Source organism: Neolamprologus multifasciatus, chromosome 9, assembly GCF_963576455.1.
Source record: "Neolamprologus multifasciatus chromosome 9, fNeoMul1.2, whole genome shotgun sequence".
NCBI classification, from domain to species: domain Eukaryota; kingdom Metazoa; phylum Chordata; class Actinopteri; order Cichliformes; family Cichlidae; genus Neolamprologus; species Neolamprologus multifasciatus.
The window spans coordinates 7,947,612-7,972,298 of record NC_140447.1 but is presented as its reverse complement, the minus strand read 5'-3'; the positions used below and the strand labels follow the sequence as shown (position 1 = coordinate 7,972,298).

Sequence of the window (24,687 nt, the reverse complement as noted above, 5' to 3'; positions counted from 1 at the left end):
AGACATAAAGGCCCTCCAGCAATATGGCAACACCTAAATCCTGTGCTAGATTACCTTCAAGGCCAACATCCACAAGTGTCTGCGCTGCACTTTTTAAGCGACGGAGCCTGTACGTGATACAAACAACGAAGAAACTTCTACCTTTTCACTACAGAACTGGACAGAAGAGGATTCAAGGCTGGTTCTTGGAATTTTTTCGAGGCTAGTCATGGAAAAGGAGCACCAGATGGTGTCGGGGGAGCCTTAAAAAGAGCAGCTGACATGATGGTAGCAAAGGGGCATGACATCCCAGATGCAGAAGAGTTATTCAGGGCCTTTTCTGAAACAAACACAAGTGTGAAACTGTTCTTTGTGAAAAATGAAGATGTTGAGGAAGCTATGAAGAAAATGCCAAAGCAGATACCAGCTGTTCCTGGAACCATGAGAATTCACCAGGTCATTACTGTAGCTCCAGGAGAACACGGAAGCAGTTTAACTGCAAGTGCTGCAACACCATGTGTTTCACTTTTGGCCAGAAGATAGAAACAGCTGTATCACAGATAGGCAGTGGGGGGGAATCCAGAAAAAGAAATCCAGTGGGAAAGTCCAGAGCTGATTGGTAAATGGTGTATCCTCAGATATGACGATGATTTGTATGTATGTATGTAAACAGCAAAGTTGCTATTTGGGCTGATTAAGAACTGATGAATGTAAAAACAAAGAATTACGTGATTTATTTATTTTTTTGGCACGGTGGTTAGCACTGTTGCCGCACAGCAAGAATTCAGTTCAATTCCACCATCAGGCCGGGGTCTTTCTGTGTGGAGTTTGCATGTTCTCCCCGTGTTTGCGTGGGTTCCCTCCAGGTACTCCGGCTTCCTCCCACCGTCCAAAGACATGCAGCTTGTGGGGATAGGTTAATTGGATAATCCAAATTGCCACTGGGTGTGAATGTGAGTGTGAATGGTTGTCTGTCCCTGTGTGTTGGCCCTGCGACAGACTGGCGACCTGTCCAGGGTGTACCCCGCCTCTCGCCCTATGACAGCTGGGATAGGCTCCAGCGCCCCCCGCGACCCTGAAAAGGAGAAGCGGAAGCGAATGGATGGATGGATGGAATTTATTTTTTTTACCTTATTTTTGTTTCTGAGAAAAATGACATCCACATATGAGGATTCACTTTAAATTTCGATAGAACAGTGGCAGTATAACGCCATCATAAGTGGATATCAGATCCTTGTAAAGCAAAATTTAGCATTTTGGTCTATACAACCCAAAATGTGATGTCCACAAATGTGGACGCCAGGTCCTAGGAGGTTAAAAAAAGGCTGCTGGAGTATAGTTGACTGTTTTGACTAAAGATAAAATAAAATTGTATTTGGTATTCTACATAGGTGTAATTACCTTTTGCCATTGTCGAGCTAGTTATGGACCTGACCATAAGAGGACCAAAAATGTAGCCTTTGAAAACAACATATATTGTTTTGTACAGTTACATGTGTAAATACTGACCAAAAACCTTCCCTGTCTTTAGAATATGATACGTTTTGCAGGGTAAATTCATTTAAAAACATTAATAAGATCATGTTCAGTGGTACTGGTGAACATGACTGAAAAGTGGAAAATTCATAGGAGCCTATATTTTTCATATATAAACCAATACTTTTTTGGTACACAGAGTGCAAGAAGTAGAATTTGGTGATGTAGACAAATGAGCCATTTTCAAAATGTCAAAATTGCCAGTCACACTCAATTCACTGTGACTCTCAGTGACATAAGAATTTCAAATGGTTAAATTTTAAATAACATTAGTAACAAATGTATCGGAGTGTGAAAAATCCCCGTTTAAAGAGTCCAGTAGCAAATATACAGTACTATTAAAATGACACGAACACATGACGTCGACATGTTGCAACACTGCGTCCTTTGTCTTACATAATCTTCTCCCAAGATATCCTGTAAGATCTCCAGCGGAAGTAGTGACAAGTCATACCGGAAATGGTTGGAGTGAGACGTCTCACCAAAGGGCTGTTATATTATTATCTGTGCTGTGAGCTGTAAACAGTGTCGCAAGTTAGTCAGCTTCACTTTAACAAGTCTGTTTTAGAGATTTATTGAGAGTAACACAGCATACAGTGAAGGAAGAATGGAAGACGACGTGCTTACCACGCTGAAGATACTGATAATAGGAGAAAGCGGCGTTGGGAAGTCCAGGTAAGACCAAGTGATCAACAAAGTGATGTCGTGGCTCCCTGCTAACGTTAGCCAGCGCTAGCAGGGATGTAGCAGGTAACCAAATGTGTGGATAAAGAGAATTTCGTTTTTAAAACGATGTAGATAGTTCAGTGCTGGTTTGTCCTGTTCTTTATTCTAACAGAGGTCAGACTGTTTCGGTACAACATGTAAAATGCTTACAGTGTGCACACTGTTTAGCTAACGCATTAGTCAGATGCCAGAAGCTCTGTACGTGACATCAACTATGTGCACGTCTGACATAATTGCTAGAAACAGGCTGTTTTTGTTCACACTAATTTGATGGCTAAACGAGAAGCTGCCACTCTTTTAAGTCCATTTACTTGCACTGCTAGCATCTCCGTCATTAAGAACCCAGCAGAAGGATCGATCCGAACCGGTCACGCTCAAGTAAGCGTACCCCTTCTCCAGATGGGACTTCAAAAACATGTAAACGATACACTTGCTCTTGTTGTCATGTGGTAACCAGAGTCCTTATTAACAACCACAAATCAACTTGATAATATTCCACGCAGGGTAAAATGCTTTTTACCCACATCAGCATGGAAGTTTATAGCGTGTGTCCCTGCCAAAAGAGATCATGATCCAGGTTTGCAGGTCTCCATAACAGTGGTCCCGGCTGCTGGAGGAATTCTGATAGCCTCCCTGAGCCATCAACCATCACATTGTAGACTATGGTGTTGACTGCAAGCGTGCCTGCCATATCCATAGAAGATTCCGAGAAAACTATGCCATTGTAAGGCTTTAAACAAGTTCTTGACCAAAAGTACATCCATCTATTGAAAATAGACCAAAGAGAGGCAATAATAAGACTTGGAACTTCAGCATCAACAAGGACAGAGTGTTAAAGTTAAAATCAGCTAGGTTTTAAACCAGAAAGCAGAGATGATAATTAATAAAAAAGTTTGCAGTAATTTATGTTCTTTGCAGCTGAGATTTTAACTCCCAGTACTGTGTCCACTATTAGCTGAAATGGTTTCTATTTCCTGGGTCAGTTCATTGATGTGCAACATGTGTCTACTTATACTAAATAGTTTTTTTTTTTAATTTTTGAACAGGGCTTGTACTGCTAGTTGGCGTCTTTTAATGGCTTGTCTGTATAAGCTCTGCCCAGAGGAAGGACTGGCTTTATGCCGACACCATAACACAGATCTGTGTTTGCTTATATTTCCAGAAAACAGGAGAATATCTAGACGGCTGTACTGCATGCTGTCTGCCGTTGCATCATCCAGGCCGTGATGCATTGTTTCCAGAAAGCAATTTAGTATTATTATTAAATAGGATTTTGCTTAATACAATAAACAAAATCAGACCATGATTAGTTTCAAATGTCCTAATTTGAATCATCCATAGCCAGCTTTGGTAATATCAAATAGGTACACTTATTTTTGAATAGTTTACAGATATTTATTTTGTTTCCCTGCAATCTGAAGGCCCTTAAATCATGACGGATTTGAATGCTTGGCGGGGAATGTATGTGTTTCATATTTCCTGACCTGTACAGAATACATTTCTAACTTGGCTGTCTCCCTGCATGAGTTCATCAGCCATATGTCCCTCAAACAATAAACACTTACTGCTTCAGCATCTCTTCTGATGGCCCATGAGGGAAAAAGTACGAGAATTATGTCTGGGTCAAGGGAGAGGAGCGAGCATATTGCCATCGTCAGCGGGGCTGTTAAGGCCTTTGCACTCGATTAGTCATGGTTAAGAAACGAACCCTGTCCTCCTGACTGCAATCTAGTGGTGATGTCATCTGGAGCTTGACATCACCTCTTGCTTGCAAGTGAAGGACAGAGTGATCAATAGAAGGAGATAGAGAAAGAGACTGTCTCCTGCCGCAGGAGTCGGGGCAACTGGAAACCTGACTTCAGCTCAAAAGCATCCTCAAGAGAGGAGAATACAATTACTAAAAAACACACGTGTGAGTCATGATGAGGTCTAATCTTCTTATTTCCGTCTTCTTGTCAACAGCCTCCTACTAAGATTTACAGAAGACACATTCGACCCGGAACAATCAGCAACAATAGGTGAGTTGAACATGTGAGGTCTGTTAAAGGGTAAAATGGAAAAAATGTGGCTTTGTAGATCAGAATGTGCTGGCAAGTACAGGATGATCATCAGCAGCAGCAGCAGAGATTAAATAAGACACAGACGTAGAGTAGTAAACAGTCACAAAGACAAGGATCTTGAATTTGAGTAATAATAAGCAATGCATCGATTCATCTGAGGCACAAGCAGCATGAGCTCATTTAAACCTGTTGTCTCATGGGTTAGTAATGATGTCCACATTACATATGAGTATGCTAACACTTTAGCATCCAACCACTGTCAGGAGTAGAGACTAAAATAGGGGTGCTTTTGGTCTATGCTGCATTTGTCCTCCACAAGATGAACATGAAAGAAAAGGAGGAATTAAAAAAATTGCTTTTATCTATCAAAATACTATAAAATATGACTATGAGTTTATATCAGCACTGAATCTTTAGTGGTTAATGTTCACATGCAACTAGGGCTGCACGATTTTGCATAAAATGAGAATCACGATTTTTTTGGCTTAGAATTGAGATCACGATTCTCTCACTATTTTCTTTTCCAGTATGAATATTTATTGCACTTATTAACTGCACATCAACTTCGTAACAGTTGAGATTGAACATAAAAACAATAAATAAACATAAAAACAACAAATGTCTCACGTTTTGTTGTTGCTGCAAAATGTTGTACTGCTTGAAATTCCGTCTCCACCGTTGCTCGACACTGCGTGTATAGAGCAGGTAGTGCAACAATAGAAAAATAGTTGCGGGATGGCACTGTGTAGCGTTTGTAGTTTCTAGTGTGTTGATCATTTTCCTAAATCTCTCGTTTTGCACAGTGTTGATACGAGCCATATCTTTGGTCAGGTGATAAGTAATAGCCTCCGTAATTTCTTTGTGTCTGCGGGAGTTCGACGTGTATAGAGATTGAAAATGTGACGTCATTCAAGGGTAAAACCGCAAAGAATTCTGGGAACTCGTGGCAAGAGGTACTAGCGCACGCAGGCTTTCAATTGAAATCAGTTACACAGCGATAAAAAGAAACACAAAAAACTGTCAAGAAGCTGTTGTATTATTAACTGCAATAGCCGGTCGCATGACAGCCATGAAGCCGACGGGTAAAGAGATCGGTTTTTTTATCGGATTATGTCGTTGAAGAGAAATTATTCGAGCCATGTTTCCGAAGTAAAAAGAGGCGACAGATGGCCTGGATTGCAGCCATTCAAAGACCAAATATAACGTCCCAGAACACTCCAGCTCACAGGTTAGTCTGCTCCAAGCATTTCCACAAAGGTCAGTGTTTTGTAGTAGGGGTGTTGGGGTGGCTGTAGCTCAGGTGGCAGAGCGGATCAGCCACTAACCAGAAGGTCGGTGGTTCAATCCCAGGCTGCTCCAGTCTGCATGCCAAATATCCTTGGGCAAGATACTAACCCCATGTTGCTCTCCGATGCATCCATCGGAGTGTGAATGTGTATGAATGTTAGCTACTTAGCACTTAAGTTTAGAAGTGCTTGTGTGAATGGGTGTGATTGGGTGAATGAATTAGCTGTATAAAGCGCTTTGAGTGCTCGGACAGAGTAGAAAAGCGCTATATAAGAACCAGTCCATTTACCATTTACCATGTAGTAGTTAATACGTCATTTTTCATAACATAATTGGTGATATAGGTTACAAGCAAGTCTGGCGCTGAACAGAAATTGTGGCGCTATGCTATCACTAATTGCCCAGTACATTACAGCATACAATATTATTGTCACTGCTACATTTCTGTAATGCGAACCAGAAATTATTTCCACTACTAATTAATTACCGTTGAGCTCAAAGGTCCTATTAATAAACGGTTAACGACTGTGTATTTATGAAGACGATTTGTGAGACTGGTAAACTTATGATACATACGATGGTCTTTCGTTCTACACGGTGCATTTCATGGTCCTGTACCCATCTGTCGGTAAACTGTACCTGGGCTTGTTGCAGTGTCCTGAAGTTACTGAACTTCATGAGTGTATGCACTCACTCCAAGAAGCGTATAATTATAAATATGAGCGTGGTGAAAGTTGGGCAGCACGCTAACGTATTTTGTCCACTCTGTGTGCTCGTAAGGGTCTAACCCTTTCACTCCTTTGATTTTTTCCTCGTATCTTTTCTTTGCCTTTTCATCAAGTCTGTCTTTGTACGGACCGGCATTGTTCTCCTTTGTTTTGTACATAACTTTTTTGCGGGGCAAAGAAAAAGCAAGAAGGTATTGGAACTGGAGAATGAACGTTTTGCGGTGCTGCAAATGCTTGCATTTGATGCGGTACTTGGATTGTTTTGCCACGAGTTACCGGCATGCAATGCGCGAAAGTCACGTGGTCTGTCAATCTCTATAGGGAAGCGCTGTATAAGGTTCCCATTATTGATGTTTGGGTGGTTGACTGGGACGGATTCTCTCCAGTCACTTTCTCGTCATCCCTGACGTGCTCTCCGTTGTTTTTTCCCTGCTAATTTTAGCATCACACGGCACAGCAACATATCGTGGTATAAGGCTCCGCCCATGTCATTTGTTGAGCAGGAAGAGTGAGCGCTTGTTTTCATGCAGATTACGTCCCGGATCAAAATGCGGTACAATCGTTGTCGTCTTTTTTTATTTTTTATTTTTTTAAATCGTTGTCATTTGCAAATGAGATCGCACACAAGTATGAATCGAGATCGCGATTTTCTAACGATTAATCGTGCAGCCCTACATGCAACACTTGTTGTGATCTCAGTCAGCAGCAGCACAGCTCCTGCAGGCAGCTGTATAACCACGGTGGAGCCAGGAAGGAAAAGGAGGAGTAGATTTTCAAAAAGTTTGATGAAGCAGCAGGTTGCTGCCAGCTTAGAGCCCGACCAGTACAGGACTTTAAGATCAATATGAATATTGTTGTGATTTGAGACATTTCTTGAATTTCTTCAGGCATACAAAACAGTTTTGTTTTGTTTGTCTGTTAATTATTTATGTGTCAGTGAACAGTATGACAGTGCAGGTTAAAAAAGAGCTTGTTTTAATGTCACAGCAGGTTGTGGATTATTCATATATGCTGGGCTTAAAGTGTTGTCTATACTTAATGCCTCTGTCGTCAGTCAGTCATTGTGAGGGTCTGTGCAGACGTCTGCATGTCTGCCAGGTTTTTTTGTTTGTTTTTTTTGACCACGTGGACTTGTCCACAGAGAATTTACATTACAGCGCATCAACTACACATGCAACCAGGGAGCAGACGTCAAGAAGTGTAACAGGAATGACTACTCAGCCAGTCGTACTCCAGCTGTCCGTGTCTGTAATTCAGGCTGGGAGTTGTTTGTAGTTTCTAAAGACTTGTTGTTTGAGACTTGGAGTTTGCATGTTCTCCTTGTGTCTGTGTGGGTTCTCTCCAGGTACTCTGGCTTCCTCCCAAATTCCACAGACATGCAGTTGGTGGGATTAGGTTAGTTGGTAACTAACTTGCCCGTAGGTGTGAAGGTGAGCGGGAACGGTCTCTCTGTGTTAGACCTGTAATAGACTTGCAATATAGGGCAAGAGACAGGATACACCCTGGACAGATTGCCAGGGTGTATCCTGTCTCTATAACAGCTTGGATAGGCTTCAACCCCCTCGCAACCCTAAAATTGGATAAACGAAAGAGAAGTGATGGATGTCAGTCGGGCTCTAGACCAACGTTTTCTACATTAAAATAAATGAATTTGTCATAAACAGTTGCAATATGGCCATTTAAGCTGATTAAACACACAAAAGCAGCTTGATACCAGATAGAATTGTCTGATATTTGATGTTTGTGCACTCAGACTCTTAGACCAGCAAAACATGAGAGGGCAGAAGAGACAATTATGCTGTATATCTGTAGTAATGATTTTTAATTAGAAAAGTTGAAATGGATGATTTGGAAACACTACATACTGAATCATTCAACTGGTGCCTGGTTTTAGGCTTTACATGAGGATATTTTCTCCATAAATGGATACAGTTGGTGTCCAAAAGACCAAATATCCTGAGGGAGGACCACCAGACCAGATGCCCGCTGACCCAATGCGAAAGCCAGTCGTGGTCATACATGACGTGAACTTCTGCCGTTGTGTGTACAGCATTAAACTCTAGCTCACCACAACACATAAGTTGAAGTAGGGCTGGGCATATCATACCGTTCACGGTAATACCGGTATAATGTTGGGCAAAGATAAGAAAATGAAGTATGGCGATAGAATATGGGTAAAACGCGTATGCGCAGTGCCTTTGTTTACATGGCGTCGACGGAGAATGAGAAGGGCGAAAGCGGATCGTTGAATGAAATGGATGAACCAGAACTGGTTTGTAAAAATGCTGCAACTTCAGTGGTGTGGGACTGGTTTAGCTTTCGTCCATCAGATACACAAAGCGCTATTTTTGGTAGCGCATGCTAGCGCCGTCGTTATTACCGTGTTGTTTGGAAAATACGGCACACTTAAAATCAATCCTTTGATTTTTCTGAAAATCGACAGTGCCCCTTATAATCCCGTGTGCCATATGTATGAAGTCTGGTTGTGTTTACTGACCTCAAAACAATTTTATTAGAGATGGCACGATACCACTTTTTTATGTCCGATACCGATATCATAAATTTGGATATCTGCCGATACCGATATGAATCCGATATAGTGTGTTTTTTAATCAATAAAACGTTTTTTTTAATATCTTGCTGCATTTTGTATAAGTTCATACTCAAGTTTAAATAAATAACAACACTAAAGCTATTCTGTTATTCCATGTCTGTAATTAAAAAAACACACTGCGCCCAAAATATTTCATAGTTCAGCAATACTGATCAAACTAATAACCTTAAACCTACTCCATCCTCCCTATTCTGGTATTTTAAAGAGTACTTAGCAGAAATATTAAGCAACCTAACTAATAGGGTTGCAAACTCCCAGCAAAAAAAAAATAGGGAACCACCCCCCAACCTCCACCTCATGATGCTTAATCGATGTAATCAAATTTTATTTGGTCCAGGGGGAAAATGCACAGAAATAAATTATTTTTCAAGAATAATTAAATAGATTTAACATCTTTCTTCAACAGAATTGCAGACTGCACAGATGGTATCTTCCCAAAGGAAAAAGTACTAGCTTACTAGGGTATATTAGACTTAACAGTTACTATATACAGTAATGGACTTCTATATATTTTACATCAGATTAAAACTTTGGGTGTAAGAGTCAGATAATTATTTATTAAAAGCTAGACATTTTAAATGAGAATAAGAAAGAAAAGTATGTCTTTGTGCCCCCCTTTTCCCTGTTCATGCCCTATCGGCCCCCCTGGCTAAACTTTGCTAGATCCGCCCCTGCACAGTTACCAGCCGTCAGCTACGTAGAAAAGGATCCTGGTGTAGAAAGTATTAATAAATAAATTCTAACAACAGATTATCAAGCTTAAACGTGCTGCTGTTGTTCAGCCGCTGGTTTCCTCTTTCTGGTGAGAAGTGGGCCAAAAACTAAGAAGAGAGACGGACTCGTGACAGAAAAGCCGATCAGCTGATCATTAAGCAGTTTCACGATTGAAGTAGCAGCAGGAGAGAGAGAGAGAGAGAGAGAGAGAGGCAGTCGCTCCATAAGCTTTACAAACATTCAGAGATGAACTTACACACTTGCTTTACTTCTCTCTGGGAAAACTTCCTCGGAGATGAAATGCTGGTTTGCTAGCTAGGCTACAAATACACACAGCCGCTCTATCACGTGATGCACACTGCTGCGACGTGCTACGGTTATGAGACGAGTTACGCTGTGTAGCAAGTTTTGTGAGGTGCTTTTTTGATATTTAATGGATCATTACATTTTTATTTCTCGCCGATATCCGATCCAGTAATTTGGGTCAGTATCGGACCGATACCGATACGTAATATCGGATCGGTCCATCTCTAGATTTTATGTACACGGCGCTTGAAAATCTGTCAAATGTTTTAGTACGACTTTGCTAAGCTACGAAGCCGCACCGCTTGATGGATTGTCGGAGCATTACAGCTACCGTAGGCAGGCACCTCGCGGAGTGATACATACTGTGCTTCAACATAATATTACCGTATTGTGTGTGTTTAACCTCTTTTTAAGTTTTGTGGATATTATACATGGTTATGCTGAGGATATGTCGGCCAGTTTCCACTGGAAATGCCTTTTGGTTAAACTGTCAGCAAGGAATTTGCATTTGCACTGTTACATTTTTATATAACTTTAATGCACATAAAAAACAGCTTGTTTAAGTGAAAATACATTGATGAGGTTTTTGCACTAATAAAGTTGTGTAGTTGTAAAGTATTTTGTCTAGTGTCAATTATATCATCAGTTATATCGTTATCGCAAATTTTCAAATGTATATCGTGATAAATATTTTTGATCATATCGCCCTGCTCTAAGTGAAGTACACCCTCAGTTGACATATGTATGAAAACGGAGTACATTCTGTGACCACTTTCAGACATGCGTTTGATCTTTTCATAGATCGTGGTATTCAATTTTGATTAGGAATATCAGAAAGGTCTTAAATTAGCTGTAGTAACAACGAGGTTACAGGTTTTGTTTTTTTCAATCCTGTTGCTCAGCACTATTTGCAAACACCACCACTTATCAGGACCTCAGTAATGTAAGGATGTTAGTGATGCCTGCCAGAATATTTGTGCTGTGACACACCCACGCAAAGTTGGAGTTTTTAACAACTTTAAACAACTGCAGTAGACAAGTGACAACCATGCTCAGCTAAGTGTACTGTCCTTCACTCTGTTTCCCAGCCTGTAGTGTGCAGGCCTGGCTGAGGCTGCTGACAGATACTGTACATAGTCTGGAGCAACGCAGCCACAAGTTGACAGACTTTTTATGTTATCTGTTCCAGGCTCAGTCAGCATACTGGCTGCATGTATTTGCTAAACCCCCAGTACCTACTGCAGATAACTGTAAAAGAGACGTTAAAGTTTAGCTTTTTTCTTCTTTTTCCTTTTTAAGTCAAGCTAGTGTCGCTAGGCAGAAATGTGGACGTTTAGGAGATTCTGCAGCACTTGGTGAGCTACAAGTAAAGTCACCACAATCCCACACACTGACACAGCCACAAAGCTTTCAGTTAATGCTGTGTGGAGAAAAAAACCAATCTGTGGCAGACCAAACTATCCATTTTATCTGGTAAAGGTTTTTAGAAGTAGTGGCAACCCCAAACTGTGTATCTGCAAATAATATCAGCCTTTTTTTGGTAACTGAATAAATCAGTTGACGGATCGAGGACACACCGACTACACTTTCATAAGCTATTAAAGCTGCAGCTACCTTAATTATTTTATTTTGACAAAAGCATCCATGAACTCCAGATTTAAAATATTTTGGAGAGAATTTGGATGAAGAATTATCCTTTTTTTTCTTTTTAGTTTTTCAAACCAAACTAATGTGGTTTTGAGAATCGCTCGTAGCTCACAATGCTGTCTTTGTTAAAACGGCCGAAAGCACAGATCCCACGAGGGGTTGGATCGGAGAAAATACTTTGTTTTGTCAAGGTCAAGGCACGGGCCGCTACTGTTTTACTTGGCCAGCTGGGATTCTCTGCCAAACAGATGTCTTTATTGGAGTCAGTTCTGTGCTTTGACTTGAGATTCAGTTTTTTTTTTTAAATCTGGTATCATTCAGTCTCAGTTAAAGTATTTTCTTCATCTCACCACCCCGAGGCTGGATTTCTCCCATTGCCAAAGGCTGTGTAGACACATCATCACACTAGCACACAGAGTGTTAAATGATCTTTTGCAACGATGATCAGCAGGCACATTAGCAGCTTTGCATTTATGATACTTTTACTGGTGGCTTAAAGCACCTTGTTTCTTCTCGGTGCCATCGTTGCCAAAGGTTAAAGACAAAAGAGAATACAGGCTAACAATGATGTGTCGTTCCCCACCACAAGTCTCTCTGTGTCGAACTAGTGGGTTGTGCTGCTCTGCCTTTGGTGTATTTATATCGTACAGAGAAGGGCCTGCAGAGAGCAGCCCAGCCTTGACCTGTAGCACTAGTAGCATCTTGTTGTGTTGTGATATTGCAAACAGATGCATTACTGTGCGTTCTCTGGGCAAGGCCCGTCTGTATATATAGTAAATTAGAGCAGAAGAGACGGGTCCAGGTTCAGGGAAATGTTTAGTGTAAACTCGTCTCCACATGCGCCTGGCAGCAATATCTGAGCAACCCTGCTGGACGAGAGGAAGAGCCTGTTGTTGTGACGGGCTTTGTGAACAGACTGTGTATTTGTGTGTGAGTGCGGTGCCATATATCAGCCTGTCTTCATGTCCCCTTTCTCCTGCTCCATCTCTCTTCTGTTTCGGCTCCCAGCTGAACTCCCCTCCTCAGTCCCAGATGTAAAAACAAGCCCATCACAAGTGTACATTGCCCTGGTAAATCTGTCAGTGGATGCTAAAACTCGGCCGATATGTCATCCAGACGCCGCACGCTCCGCTCGCCGAGACACTGCAAAGAGGCAATAGAGGAGATTTACTTGTTGAGGGGGGGGACAACATTGTTATTTTCACGTCTGCTCCTCTGGGACCTGGCAGGGATTTTTAAGACTGAGTCATTGCTCACTGAGCCATTTTACAGGTGCCTTCCTTTCATTTTTTTTAACGCAGACCTTCGTCGGTTTTCGTTCAGGGCATTAAACCGCACTGTCCTTTCGTCGTGTGTGTGAATGCACGGTCACACTGTAATTTAAGTGCAGGACACGGGACGGGCGTAATGCCAGTCTGAATAACCAGAGGTTAACACAAGTTCATAGACGTTGTGTTTTGACAATTCATCTTCAATAATTATGGTCTGTCACCATGATATGATATTGTTGGCAGTAATTGAACAAACCTGTAGGAGTCATCATATTGGGCCTGAAGCAGGATGAGGTAATCATGTGGGTTTCGGTGATTAACTGCCCCTTTCTTTTTTTCTGTTTTCTTTTTTTTTTCATTGTCTAGGCGTTGACTTCAAAGTGAAGACCATTTCTGTGGATGGCAACAAGGCAAAGCTGGCAATATGGGTATGTTACAGACTCTATCATTATTCCAGTGCTTTAGTATCACTCGGTTAAACAAACATGCAGCTCTTGTCTGTCAGAGCAGAAAAATGAACTATGAAACAGCTCCAGCTCAGGTCTAGACCGGCTCTTCTCTCAAGTAACCAGAAGATGGCGCTTATGTAACACTATTTGCACCCCTTGAGGGACACCAAGGAGTGTGTCTGTGTTGTTCGTGTTTGTCTGCCCTGGTTTGTAGCCACTGTTTTTTTCCTTGCAAGTGTGAGCAGCAGTGTGTGTTTTGCAGGACACCGCGGGACAGGAGCGCTTCCGAACCCTGACGCCCAGTTACTACCGCGGTGCCCAGGGAGTCATCCTGGGTAAGCAAAGCTATTAGCACCGTCATTGCTCAAACACCTGTACGTGTGTGTGTGTGTGTGTGTGTGCGGCCTTTGACTTTACAGTCATGCCCCTGTTGTAAAGTGAGTGATGGGTTTTCATCCTGTGACTCACACACGTACGCCTGCCTCTTTCTGGAAGTTAGTTTATACTCTTAAATCAGAGTCTTCATAAGGTCATGCATGTGCAGCATGTATACACACACACACACACACACTACGGAAAGTTAAACCTCTAAAGCAGACTTCCTCTACAGTTCATGGTTTTTGACCACACTAATGATGTAAAGTAACAGAAGGCGCCTCGTTGTATCAGTGGGATTTTGAATAAATCAGCCACGTGTTTAAGTTGATGTTCCTTTATTTTATTGCGGTATTTATTTTATCTTTTTTGTTAGATGATAATGATGATTATTATTAGTATTATTATTGTTATTATTATTACCAAAGTGGAAATTACACAGTGTTATTGTCAGTAAAGTTTCATTTGCTCTGTGATTTTCGATAATAAACCAGTCGAAAAGGTTCAGCAGTCAAGGACTTCTTACACCTGTCAGATTAATTTTAGTGTGTCAGATGTTCCTATTGCCTTACACACCTTAACTACTTTTGCATAATTATTGCAGTTCTCTCAATCGTGCATCCAGAAAATCCACACACTCATTCTGCACTTAAAATATTTTTTTCTCGTCCTGTGAATGAGTATTTTGCTGCATTCTGAGCATGCCCTGTTCATTCTGTGTGTCACAGTGTACGACGTCACGAGACGGGAAACCTTTACAAAGCTCGACAACTGGCTGAGTGAGCTGGAGACATACTGTACAAGGAATGACCTTGTTAAAATGCTTGTAGGGAACAAAATTGATAAGGTCAGTGTGTTTGTCTATAAAATTGTGATGTTAAGGGTGCGCGTGACATGTTTAATATTTAGCTTCAGTGCAGTCTTCCCTTGGTTTATGCTCTTTAGATATATATGTGATACACACACAGAACAGGGAGATGGATTGCCCCAAAAATAAGTGTGTTTTACAAAGTGAGCCCTCGACCAGCTGATGGATTGCTAAGCTAAATGATAGTAGCACTTTCATATTTTCTGGCAGCTGGTCCTTTGCCAGGATACCAGAATCAGTAAGTGGAGTTAAAAACGTGTATTGTTATGAATTCATTGCATTCTGATCTTTGTCTGTGAAAACCACTTTCTCTCCCTGGCCCGTGACGACCACAGTAGCTGACAGCCCAACCCGACAGACCTCAAATAATCCATTACCTTTCCTTTGTTTTAGGAAAACCACGAGTTAGACAGAGCCGAAGGGCTGAAGTTTGCAAGAAAACATTCCATGCTTTTTATAGGTAAGTCAGGAGGATTCCCCGCTCTACAAAGAGCTGCCGGGCACATGAGTTACACCAGACTGTTACACAGGGGAGGCAGAGTTTGAAGTAACTATCATACTCACCGAGGAATGCTTGCATACTTCTATTTATAAAGCAGGCTTCATATATCATCTTTAGTGCACTCTCTTTTTTCCCCCTCTGCTGTTATTTTTCAGGTTTGTCAGTAAAAGGGGGAACTTAAAAGTTAACACCTAGTTTTTATTTGGTAATATGTAAAGATTTCTTGACATGTTTTCCAAGCAATTCTCGAAGATATTTCTCGTGATTTGTGACATAGTAGGATTTATTTCTTTATGCTATGGTTATTACAATTGAAATGTTCCTGGATGTTATCATGCTACACAGCAGGTGCTGACTAGAGCCAATAATAACCTGCTATGGTCCAGTATTAGCATCGTGGAGCTGACAGTTACTGTTGAGATGTTTTCCACCGCTCGGCGCTCCTGCTGGGGGGGCCAGCAGATGATGACATCAAGACGCAGACGTTAACAGTTGTTGTTTCTGCGTTTTGTCTTCTTTTTCTCCACCTGTTCCGATCTCTGCCTCCTCCCCATTCCCGTCCCTGTCACTTCTCCCCTCCTCTCTCCTTCCCTCTGCACTCTCTGTCCTCCCAGAGGCGAGTGCAAAGACGAGGGACGGCGTTCAGTGTGCGTTTGAGGAGCTGGTGGAGAAGATAATCCAGACTCCTGGCTTATGGCAGAGCGAGAACCACGGCCGAGCAGTCCAGCTCACCGACGAAGACGCAGGAGGTGGAACCTGCGGCGGCTACTGCTCCCTTGTCTAGACTACCTACACACACACATTTAAAGATTTACATGGGACAAATACCCTCGAATACAAGCATATCCACACACACACAAGCATACACACTTTAAAAGAACAGCTTCCCTTCTTGCTATGTGCTGACCTGAGCTCCGTCCTCACACATCAAGGCATTAGAGATCCAACTTTCTCCTCTCTTCTTAGGTGAAAGTGTTTATTTCTCTCTCGCAGACAGACACAAACACACACACACACACAGACCTTTTGCACACTTTCTAGTGACAACGCGGCGCTAAAATGCAAATACAGCTCAGCTTTCCTGTTAATGGAATTTGAGTGTTTCTCTCTTTCTGTTTTGTTTTGAGTCGCAGTTTTGTGCAGTCGCAGTGCCACGGTCAACACATTAACCGTTCTCGCTTGATACTCGTGCGATTTAGTTATAGGGATGCAGTAAAGCGAGTCCAGAATCGTGAGCCAAAGCTTGTCAGACATATGGCTAAATCTCTGAAGTATGATAATGAGAGTGGAAACTCTTGTATTTGACCTAGGTTTCTTTTCGTATCAAGCATGCTTTTTGTCCTCGGCGCACCTCGCCTTAGCAAGCACAGCTGCATCAAAGCAGGGCCGACTTTTCTCCAGTGTTAGTGTCACTTTTCTTCTGCCCTGCACTTTGTCCTGTTGCCCGTGCACAGGCTCTAAGATTATAATGCTGCTTATGGACGAGCTTATCAAGCCGAGCCATCTTGTATTTTATCTCGGCACTCTCAGTCAAAGGCTTGGATCAAATGACTCTGTTGTGCACATGACTGCCTCATTTCTTTCCAAGTGTTTGGAATGGTGTTTTATGACTTTTATTGACTTGGACTTCAAACTAGTGCTGTGTTTTTTGAAAAGAGCATAAATCAAAGAGACTGGCACCAACATGCTTTCCACTGGGTGCTGAAGAAGAGGAGACCTCTTAAAATTGCACGCCTTTTTAAAAAAAATTTTTTTTTTATGTGTGTAACAAGTTGCTTTAATGGAGTGCGACCTACTGGCACTCATTCACTCAGACAGATAATATCAGTAATATCACCACCACTGCTAGTCTTTCATATAGATCCCTTTGACTGGACAGAGACAAAGGAAAAGTGTTCAATATTAAAGAGGGCAGTGAGTCATACGGGTGTCTCCACTGAATTTGGAAAAATCAAAGAAAAAGCTATGCGCTCCACATTGCTAATGGATTTCGCAGTTCTCCCATCTCTGTGTTAGCATCTGAGAAACACTCATAAATGTACTGTACCCCTGACCTCTGACCATGTTTGCAGCATTCAAGCGCTGGCATATGTTCCAGGAAATGTACTTCTGGGGGTTTGATCTCCTAACAGGGATAGTGAAAGTGACATGAATTTGAGCATGTCTCATCACACATTGATTTTTATTATTTTTTTTAATTGCATGGGAAATCTGTGTGCCATTTCTTTCCCCCAGTTTGTCTGCTGGTGAATGACGTTTAGAGGCTTACTTATATTTAGCTGAAAATAAATGCAAATTTACCATTTAAATTTAATGGTTACAATAAAAAGGAAGTAGGCTTTTACTTATTAAACTGGTATAGCTGTCTCTTTTGTGTTGAAATATGTCAAAACATTTATAAACGTTGTATTTTAAGAATTTGTCGGGGAACCTTTGTGTAAAGCTGAATGTATCCATATTTCACTACAAATTGCCCTATGTATTAAACTAAATAAAGTTCTTTTTTTAAGTGAATATAAATGGATGTGTTGCTTCTGATGTGTTACTTGATGCGCCCCTGTCATCATTGCCATGTTAGAAATGTGGCTGCTAGGTGATGGGTTTTTCACCCGGCACCCGTCACATTCCTGTCTTCAGAATAAAGACTTGGTGTTTAAACAGTGTCCGAGGAGCCCTCAGACCCCAGACGTGCGATCTGTCTAAATCATCTTTTTGGCGAACTCCTCAGGAAGCACCACCGCAGCCATAATTCACTCTATCGGTGCTTTAACTGGGATGTGAATAATTCCTGAGCCATTATAAAAGGGTCAGGGTTGGCAGCTAAACCAAGGACTCTTCCCTTGTAGCATATCCCTCATTTCTTGCCACACTCTGGGCAGCTGTGTGGAAATATGTCCCAGTCAAACAAAAGAGACGCGGAGTCTTCATGTGGTCCAACCATGTGCTGAGCTGCAGCACCACGGTTTCCTCATGCCTACACTGAAAAAAACAGTCTTAGAGGAGCTGAGAGATTATATATTTTGGAGAATACGTTTGTTTGGTTTACATACCTTTTAGTGACATATTGTGTAAAGCTGTGCAGTGGATGGTAATTTTCGAACCCCCACCCCAACCTCTAATGCTGTATGCATCAGAATCCTGAACCTTTTATTTAAAGAAGGAAATGGAACTTTTGGAGATTTAGAATCTGTTTTTTGTGAAACTGTCCTTGGCAAAGACAGATGGACAACTTAGATATTAGATCTGTGAAGACAAGGTTAGAACACGCAAACTCCACACATAACCAGAGGCTCTAGAAGACAGGGTTCTAATGAAGCACCAATGACCTTTACATAAATGGACACTGCACTCCAACAGTTACTGAATAGTTGCATGCCCATGCAAAAAAGTAGACTAACTGTAAAACTATGGTATATCTGAATTTCATCGTAGTGTTTGACTAAGGCTACGTCCACGGGTATTTTTGAAAACGGAGATTTTCCGTTTTCGTTTTAAAAAATAATCCCGTCCACACGTAAAGGCAGAAATGAAGGAAAACGCTGCTAGGCAGTGTTGCCAACTCCTCAGTAAGGAAAATCGCTATTGGTTGTCCTAAAAGTCGCTAGAAGTCGCTAAATGACGTCATCACCTAATTTGCATAATTGGTCATGCTAATGTAATTGTAACCTACGCTGCTGGAGAGAGAAATAACATCGTGGACGAGACATAAAGTGAGCAAAAAAACGTCCTAAATGCATTTAGAATTTATTTAGAACTACAAATTAAATTTCTTTTAGCAATTATTGTTTTTTGTAATGTCTTTCACGTCTTTTTTTAGTGACTTTTAGAAAAAAAAAGTCGCTAAGGGGACTGAAAACTCGCTAAATATAGCGACAAAGTCGCTAAGTTGGCAACACTGCTGCTAGGAACATGCCAAAGCAACAGGTGGTGATATATTCCTAACCGTGCAGAAATGTTGGCCAATCAGAAGTCTAGAAGCCTCGGTGTGAAAAAGTAAACAAAGCTGGGGCATAGAAGCAGAACCGAGTCGTATGTGTGGTGGGACAGTAACTGTGTGTGTATATGTAAGCATTTAAACACTGCAGAGAGTACAATTAACAGTAACAGTATTGTAGAAATTCATTTCTCTTAAACAATAAGATAGCGCACAGTGTGACATCAAGAAAGGCGTACACCTTTGACGTTGCGTTTTCTGCGTTTTTCTCGTCCACACGTAAATGCAAAAACTGAGTTTTCAAAAATATCCACCCTGGCCGGAGTTTTTAAAAATCTCCGTTTTCAGTGACCAAAGACGCCGTTTACGTGTGGACGAAAGGTGCAAACGCATAGAAAAATCTGCGTTTTCAAAAATACCCAGGTACGTGTGGGCGTAGCCTAAAAAGACATGACTCACGTCAATTAAGGTTAAAAAAAAAAGAAAAAAGGTCACCTTTTTCCAAAGTGAGTTGGAAAGTGTTTGAATGTTAAAAAAGTGATGATTAAAAACTAAATTGTCTTTTTGACAAAAAGGTCAATGTGTTGACAGTGGCTCAACTTACATTCAGAATACAGGGATATCAGGGCAGTGTAGCAGCTTGGATTTGGGGTGGAACTCTATCAAGTCAAGTATCTTTATGACTTTAAGTGTCAGGCTAAATTCAGAGATTCATCACACTCAAACCTGCGATTGAGTAAAATGGGTCTAGCGATACCCAGGATGCTAACCTCTGAGAAACCTTTAGTTGTTACAGTTCCACCTCTGGGGTAGATGTTCCAAATTTATCCACCTAAAGCCAAAAAAGTCAAACTTTGTGCTGGCATTGCAAGAACATGACTGGATTACCACATCAATAACTTAATCACCCTCAGTGTCTGTGGTTTCAATGCAATTCATGCAGCAGAAGATTCAACAGTACAGCTTGAAGGGGTGGATGAAAGACGGTGGTTTCCCTGGGGAAAAGAGTTTTTGGTAAACCTTGGTCAAACAGAAAAGCACTGAAAGGAGAATTAAACACTCTTTGGCACCCAACATGTCACATGAAAACACCCAGAACACCTCATGTCCTGACACACCTCGCTGTCTGAGAAAGCCTGAAAGCTGCTCTGGTGCGACTGCTTGATGGACTGCTCTCTGTCCTGCTGCCTGTGTTTGAGCATGCAGCCAGGCACAAAGCTAACAGAGCAGATCTGGCTCTCATTAGCCCAACCTGGTCTTCCTGCTCCTCCTCTGCCTGCCAAAGCAGCAGGCCTTATGGGTTAGCGTTCAGATGAGCTCCTCGGGAGAGCAGTCATGCTGTCGTGTGTAAAAACCTTATGAGACACTGGGCATCGTTTCATAAGGTGTCGGGTTCCCAGACGGCACTCACGTCGTCATGCTTATTGCCATTTTGCTATCAGGTGATTGTTTTGCCATGTTAACTTATATAAGTGAGGAAGAGAGTGAGAAGGTGATTGGAAAAAGATCATCCTCTAGTACAACCACCTGCACTGACTATTGTAGTGAGGAGCTGTGATATGGTGGGAGATAGGGCTGAAAAGTGCAGCAGGCCTTTGCTGAGTTTAACAGAACTTCTGGACAACAGCTCAATGTCCTCTGCACTTAGGGGTTTAACCTCACTTGTTGTTGGTAAAAGGAGCCCGTAGGTCTGCAGATTGTTTCACTGTTTTCTTTCTGAGGTAAGTTAGAGGAAAATGCCCCTTTGCTCCTTTTCCTTCCTCTAAAATCGGGCAAAGTCGAGCTCAGGCCTCCCTTAGGTAAGCCACTGAGTCCTAGAAAACTGGGAGGTAATGACCTGCATGACCAGAACTGATGGCTCTGGCACTGCAGGTGGAAACACTTTGATTAAAAGGAACCTAGTGTTTACATTGTTGCACCCGTTCACATTTAGACCCTTTGACATTTTTGTCAGGCAGCCGTAGAATCCAGTTTCAGGCCTGATCTCTTGAACTTGAACTGTGCAACCTCCCGTGTCCTTTGCCTCACAAAGAACACCCACCACCTCAATCACCTACATTCTACAAAATCTTGACCCTTGTATGGGCTTGTTGGAATTAAGCAAAGTACTTGAATGGTAAACTCCAATACGGTTCACAACTAAGGCCACAGTACAACAAAATTACAACAAAATCTTAAATAAAGGTGTAAAAAGGCAAGCATAAGTTACTCCATAATACAGCCCATGCCCTGAAATGGAAAGCATACTTACAATGTAAGATGAAATATGGTTTTGCCATGAAATGACCAGGTTATTATAAACTTAAAATTATTCACAGGATAATTTGTGTCACCTTTTCTGTAAAAGATGTGGAAATAGTTAAGGTTAAGCCCCTCCCCAATATGACCTCCTCTCCAAAATGTACAGCATAGTGAACACTACTTACCTGCTTTTAGGTATTTGTTTGTAAATATAACTATATCATAATTTCAAATAAAATATTATCACAAAACAAATAAAGTAAATTCTATTTAATTATAGGGAAATTGCGATGTTAGTCCCTGGGTGTATTATAGTGTTACCAGAATTTCTAATATGCTCCTCCACATCCTCAGGAGCAGCATGTTTGTTGCATATGTGTATAATAACATCAGGCTCCACATAACCTAATAAGAACAGGCCCAGGGTGAACAGGTGACCTCTGGCCTTGGATGCATGTAAGTCAGTTCAGCTCATAGTAGGTCTGTAACTGAGTTTCCTCATATTTGATACCCTGTCAATCTAATTTGAACCTGAATGATTGTATTGTAACTCACTCCTGTTATTTTCAAAAACACAGCACCGTGTGTACTAGTCCTAAAGAAAGCAGGAGATGGGTGCTCTTCAACCTCGAAAATAAAAGTCCTCTTGCTGTTGGGGTTGCTTTCATCCCGGCCTCAGGTTACTGTGGCAATAAGCGGGAGGGCTGAGGACAGGCTGGCAGGATGAGTAACTTCATTCATCGTCTCCCCACCCATAATTCCCCATGTTCACGTCACTTCCATCCCGTGTGGCATATCTCCTGCCACTCACTGCCTCTGCGTCTCGCATTCTGCAGCCGTGTCATCATCATCCGCCGTGTCAGATCGGCCCACCAGATGCTACCGCTGCAACATGGAAGCAAACAGCCATGTACTCAGGCCATCGGCTTCTATAATAAACTAATCAAATTGTATCAACATGGACTGGGTGTAAGCTTTCCACATGCCTCAAACATTTTCATGGACAGGACGCATGTTTGACTGCAGCACTGCAGAAAAAAAATTAATAAACTCCCTTCTGGGTGAGATGATTGGCATGTATAGAAACAAATTCATTATTTTGTATAAATAATCTGGGCCCCTGTGTAGTAATTTCCCTGCTTATTTTTCTTTTCCAAGCTGATCTTAATTTTGGGGCCAGACCAGAGAATTTTGTTGTAAACCACCAAGACTAAAAGACCCCAATTTCATTCTCTTTGAAGAGGCAAGGAGGTCTGTAAGGTCCTGGAAGATCCACAGTTAGTCGACAGAAGCCGTTTTCCCGCCAGGCCAGAGCTTAGCTTGAAAGAAGGGAGAGATTTCTGAGGTTTAAACTTCCTGACACTGTGTCGAGATTTCCCAGCGTCTTGTAGCTTACGTCCCTAACTTTATATAGAGGTTTTTTTTCTGACCATTTGCCGTCCTTTACGCCTTGGATGAAACCTGAGCCTAAGTTTATTACTACACGCCACGGGAAACCTGGGCTCCTTAACTGTATAGTGGACAATTGAATTTGAAGACACAAAGCCAACCTACATCTCCCACCCTCCTACCAGCACCCTTTAGTCAAAAAAAGCTCTCTCCAAGGAAATCGCAGCCAGGTCATGCAAACACAAAATACTTTCATTTCATTCTGGTTGGGTGTCTTCCGCGATCCGCTTTGTTGCAGGATTTCCTTTCAATCAGATTATGTGGAATAACAGAGACATGACAATTGTTTTGTAACCACATAGCTTACAAGAGTCATTTAGCGGGTTCACGTACAGGTATGTCTGTCCGTTCAATGGCCTGACAGAATTCGTGGTTTGATCTTATGTTACCTAAGGCTATAGCGATCATAATTAAGCAGGTCTTTGGGTGGAGATCTGCCAGTTCACTCCTCCTGGGGAGTACACCACATTTTAGCAGCTTTGTTATACTGAGGAGAAAAAAACCTGCAAAAAACAAAACGTTAAGAAACTACCAGTTATGAAAAAATGTTACATTTTAATGGAAATATTGTGAAGTTACATTTGATAAGCGTTAGCAATCTCCACAAATTTGAGTCACAATAAATGTTTTTTGACTAGCACATTTAATTCTTTTTAATTCTATTTTATTTTATTTATATAGCGCCAAATCATAACAACAGTCACCTCAAAGCGCTTTATATTGTAAGGTAGACATTACAATAATACATGCAGAGAAAACAATCATATAAACCACTATGAGCAAGCACTTTGGAGACAGTGGGAAAAAACCCTCTCCTTTAACAGGAAGACAACTCCAGCAGAACCAGGGGAGGGGCGGCAGATTTCTCACAGTCACAGTTGCATTTCAGACAGAATGCAGGTTTAAGAAACTTCTGCATTGGCTTAATTTTTTGAACCCGACAACTGGGGGTGTGGGGTTTAGCACTGTTGCCTCACAGCAAAACATCTTGGATTTGACTCCACTATTTGTTTGGGGCCTTTCTGTGTGGAGTTTGCATGCTCTCCCCGTGTCTGTGTGGGTTCTCTCTTGGTACTGTGCTTCCTTCCACAGACATGCGGTTAGTGGGGTTAGGTTAATTGGTGATTCTAAATGGCCTGTAAGTGTAAATGGTTATCTGTCTCTGTGTTAGCCCTGCATCAGATTGATGACCCGTCCAGTGTGTACTCCCCTCTTACCCTATGGTAGATTTACACCAGCTAGTGGGCCTGATATGTTATTTCCAACTACAGTTTTTTATTTCTGGACACTTCTAGAGTTGTTTTGCACGATTCACAGTTCAAATTAATTAATTAATCCTTATAGGAACTAAAAACCCCTTTAAGCTCAATTCTATGTTACTTTGAGGATTTTGACTTCTAGTGAGTTCTATAACTTATAGATGCAATTTTTATTTTCTTTTTAGCATTTCTGTTGCCTATTATACTGCCAAGAAGCCATATTTGGTTTTCACTCATGTTTGATGAATTTGATCTTGTGTTTCAGCTTTAGGTGGCTGTGAATTTCTTGGAATTTGGAAAGGAACTGTTTTTGATTGTTTGTTTCAGATGTCGGATGAAACCGACACCTTCAGATGCCACAGACTTGGTAACCAGATGTGCATACATGTGGACATTCCTGTTTGCCTGCCTGCAATATCTTTGTGGCTGTGTTGGTGTGTGAGCGTAGTGAGGTATAAAGGAAGCTGTAGTGCTAGATTGGCTACTTCGGGATCCCCCAGTTGCAATATGGCTCATGTTATTACCCGCTGAGCTCCAGCTTGTGTTAACGCAGAGCAGTACCGTCTGCATGTCTTGCTTTACATCAGCTTTCACAAACACTGTGCCCAGAGCAGGTTGTAATAAAAAAACAGACCCCCCACCACCACCACACCCTACTAATACCTCGTGCCTCCCCTGGGGCTGTGAACTGATATTGTAACAATAGTGTGTATGGGATTGGTGGAGGGGTAGCCTCTTGCTT

The 24,687-nt window shown here is 41.7% G+C and overlaps 1 protein-coding gene and 1 long non-coding RNA gene across 2 annotated transcripts in view; one reads left to right on the top strand and one right to left on the bottom strand.

The window, feature by feature from the left end:
* The window catches only part of LOC146510968 (uncharacterized), a 395,415-nt gene that overhangs the window by 303,625 nt on the left and 67,103 nt on the right, over window positions 1-24,687 (bottom strand). The window lies entirely within an intron of this gene.
* On the top strand, window positions 1,958-18,879 carry rab18a (RAB18A, member RAS oncogene family). The gene is made up of 7 exons (XM_085172938.1): window positions 1,958-2,190; window positions 4,204-4,259; window positions 13,235-13,296; window positions 13,580-13,652; window positions 14,421-14,539; window positions 14,954-15,020; window positions 15,677-18,879. Exons 1-7 carry the CDS (start codon window positions 2,123-2,125, stop codon window positions 15,844-15,846), a joined length of 615 nt encoding a protein of 204 aa, XP_085029064.1. The 5' UTR covers window positions 1,958-2,122; the 3' UTR covers window positions 15,847-18,879.

Bases quoted from the DNA above. Each gene is read 5' to 3' on its own strand.
- rab18a (XM_085172938.1), top strand. From the start codon at position 2,123: ATGGAAGACGACGTGCTTACCACGCTGAAGATACTGATAATAGGAGAA. The intron at 13,653-14,420 runs GTAAGCAAAGCT...TGTGTGTCACAG, and splicing joins TGCCCAGGGAGTCATCCTGG to TGTACGACGTCACGAGACGG. The intron at 15,021-15,676 runs GTAAGTCAGGAG...CTGTCCTCCCAG, and splicing joins ACATTCCATGCTTTTTATAG to AGGCGAGTGCAAAGACGAGG.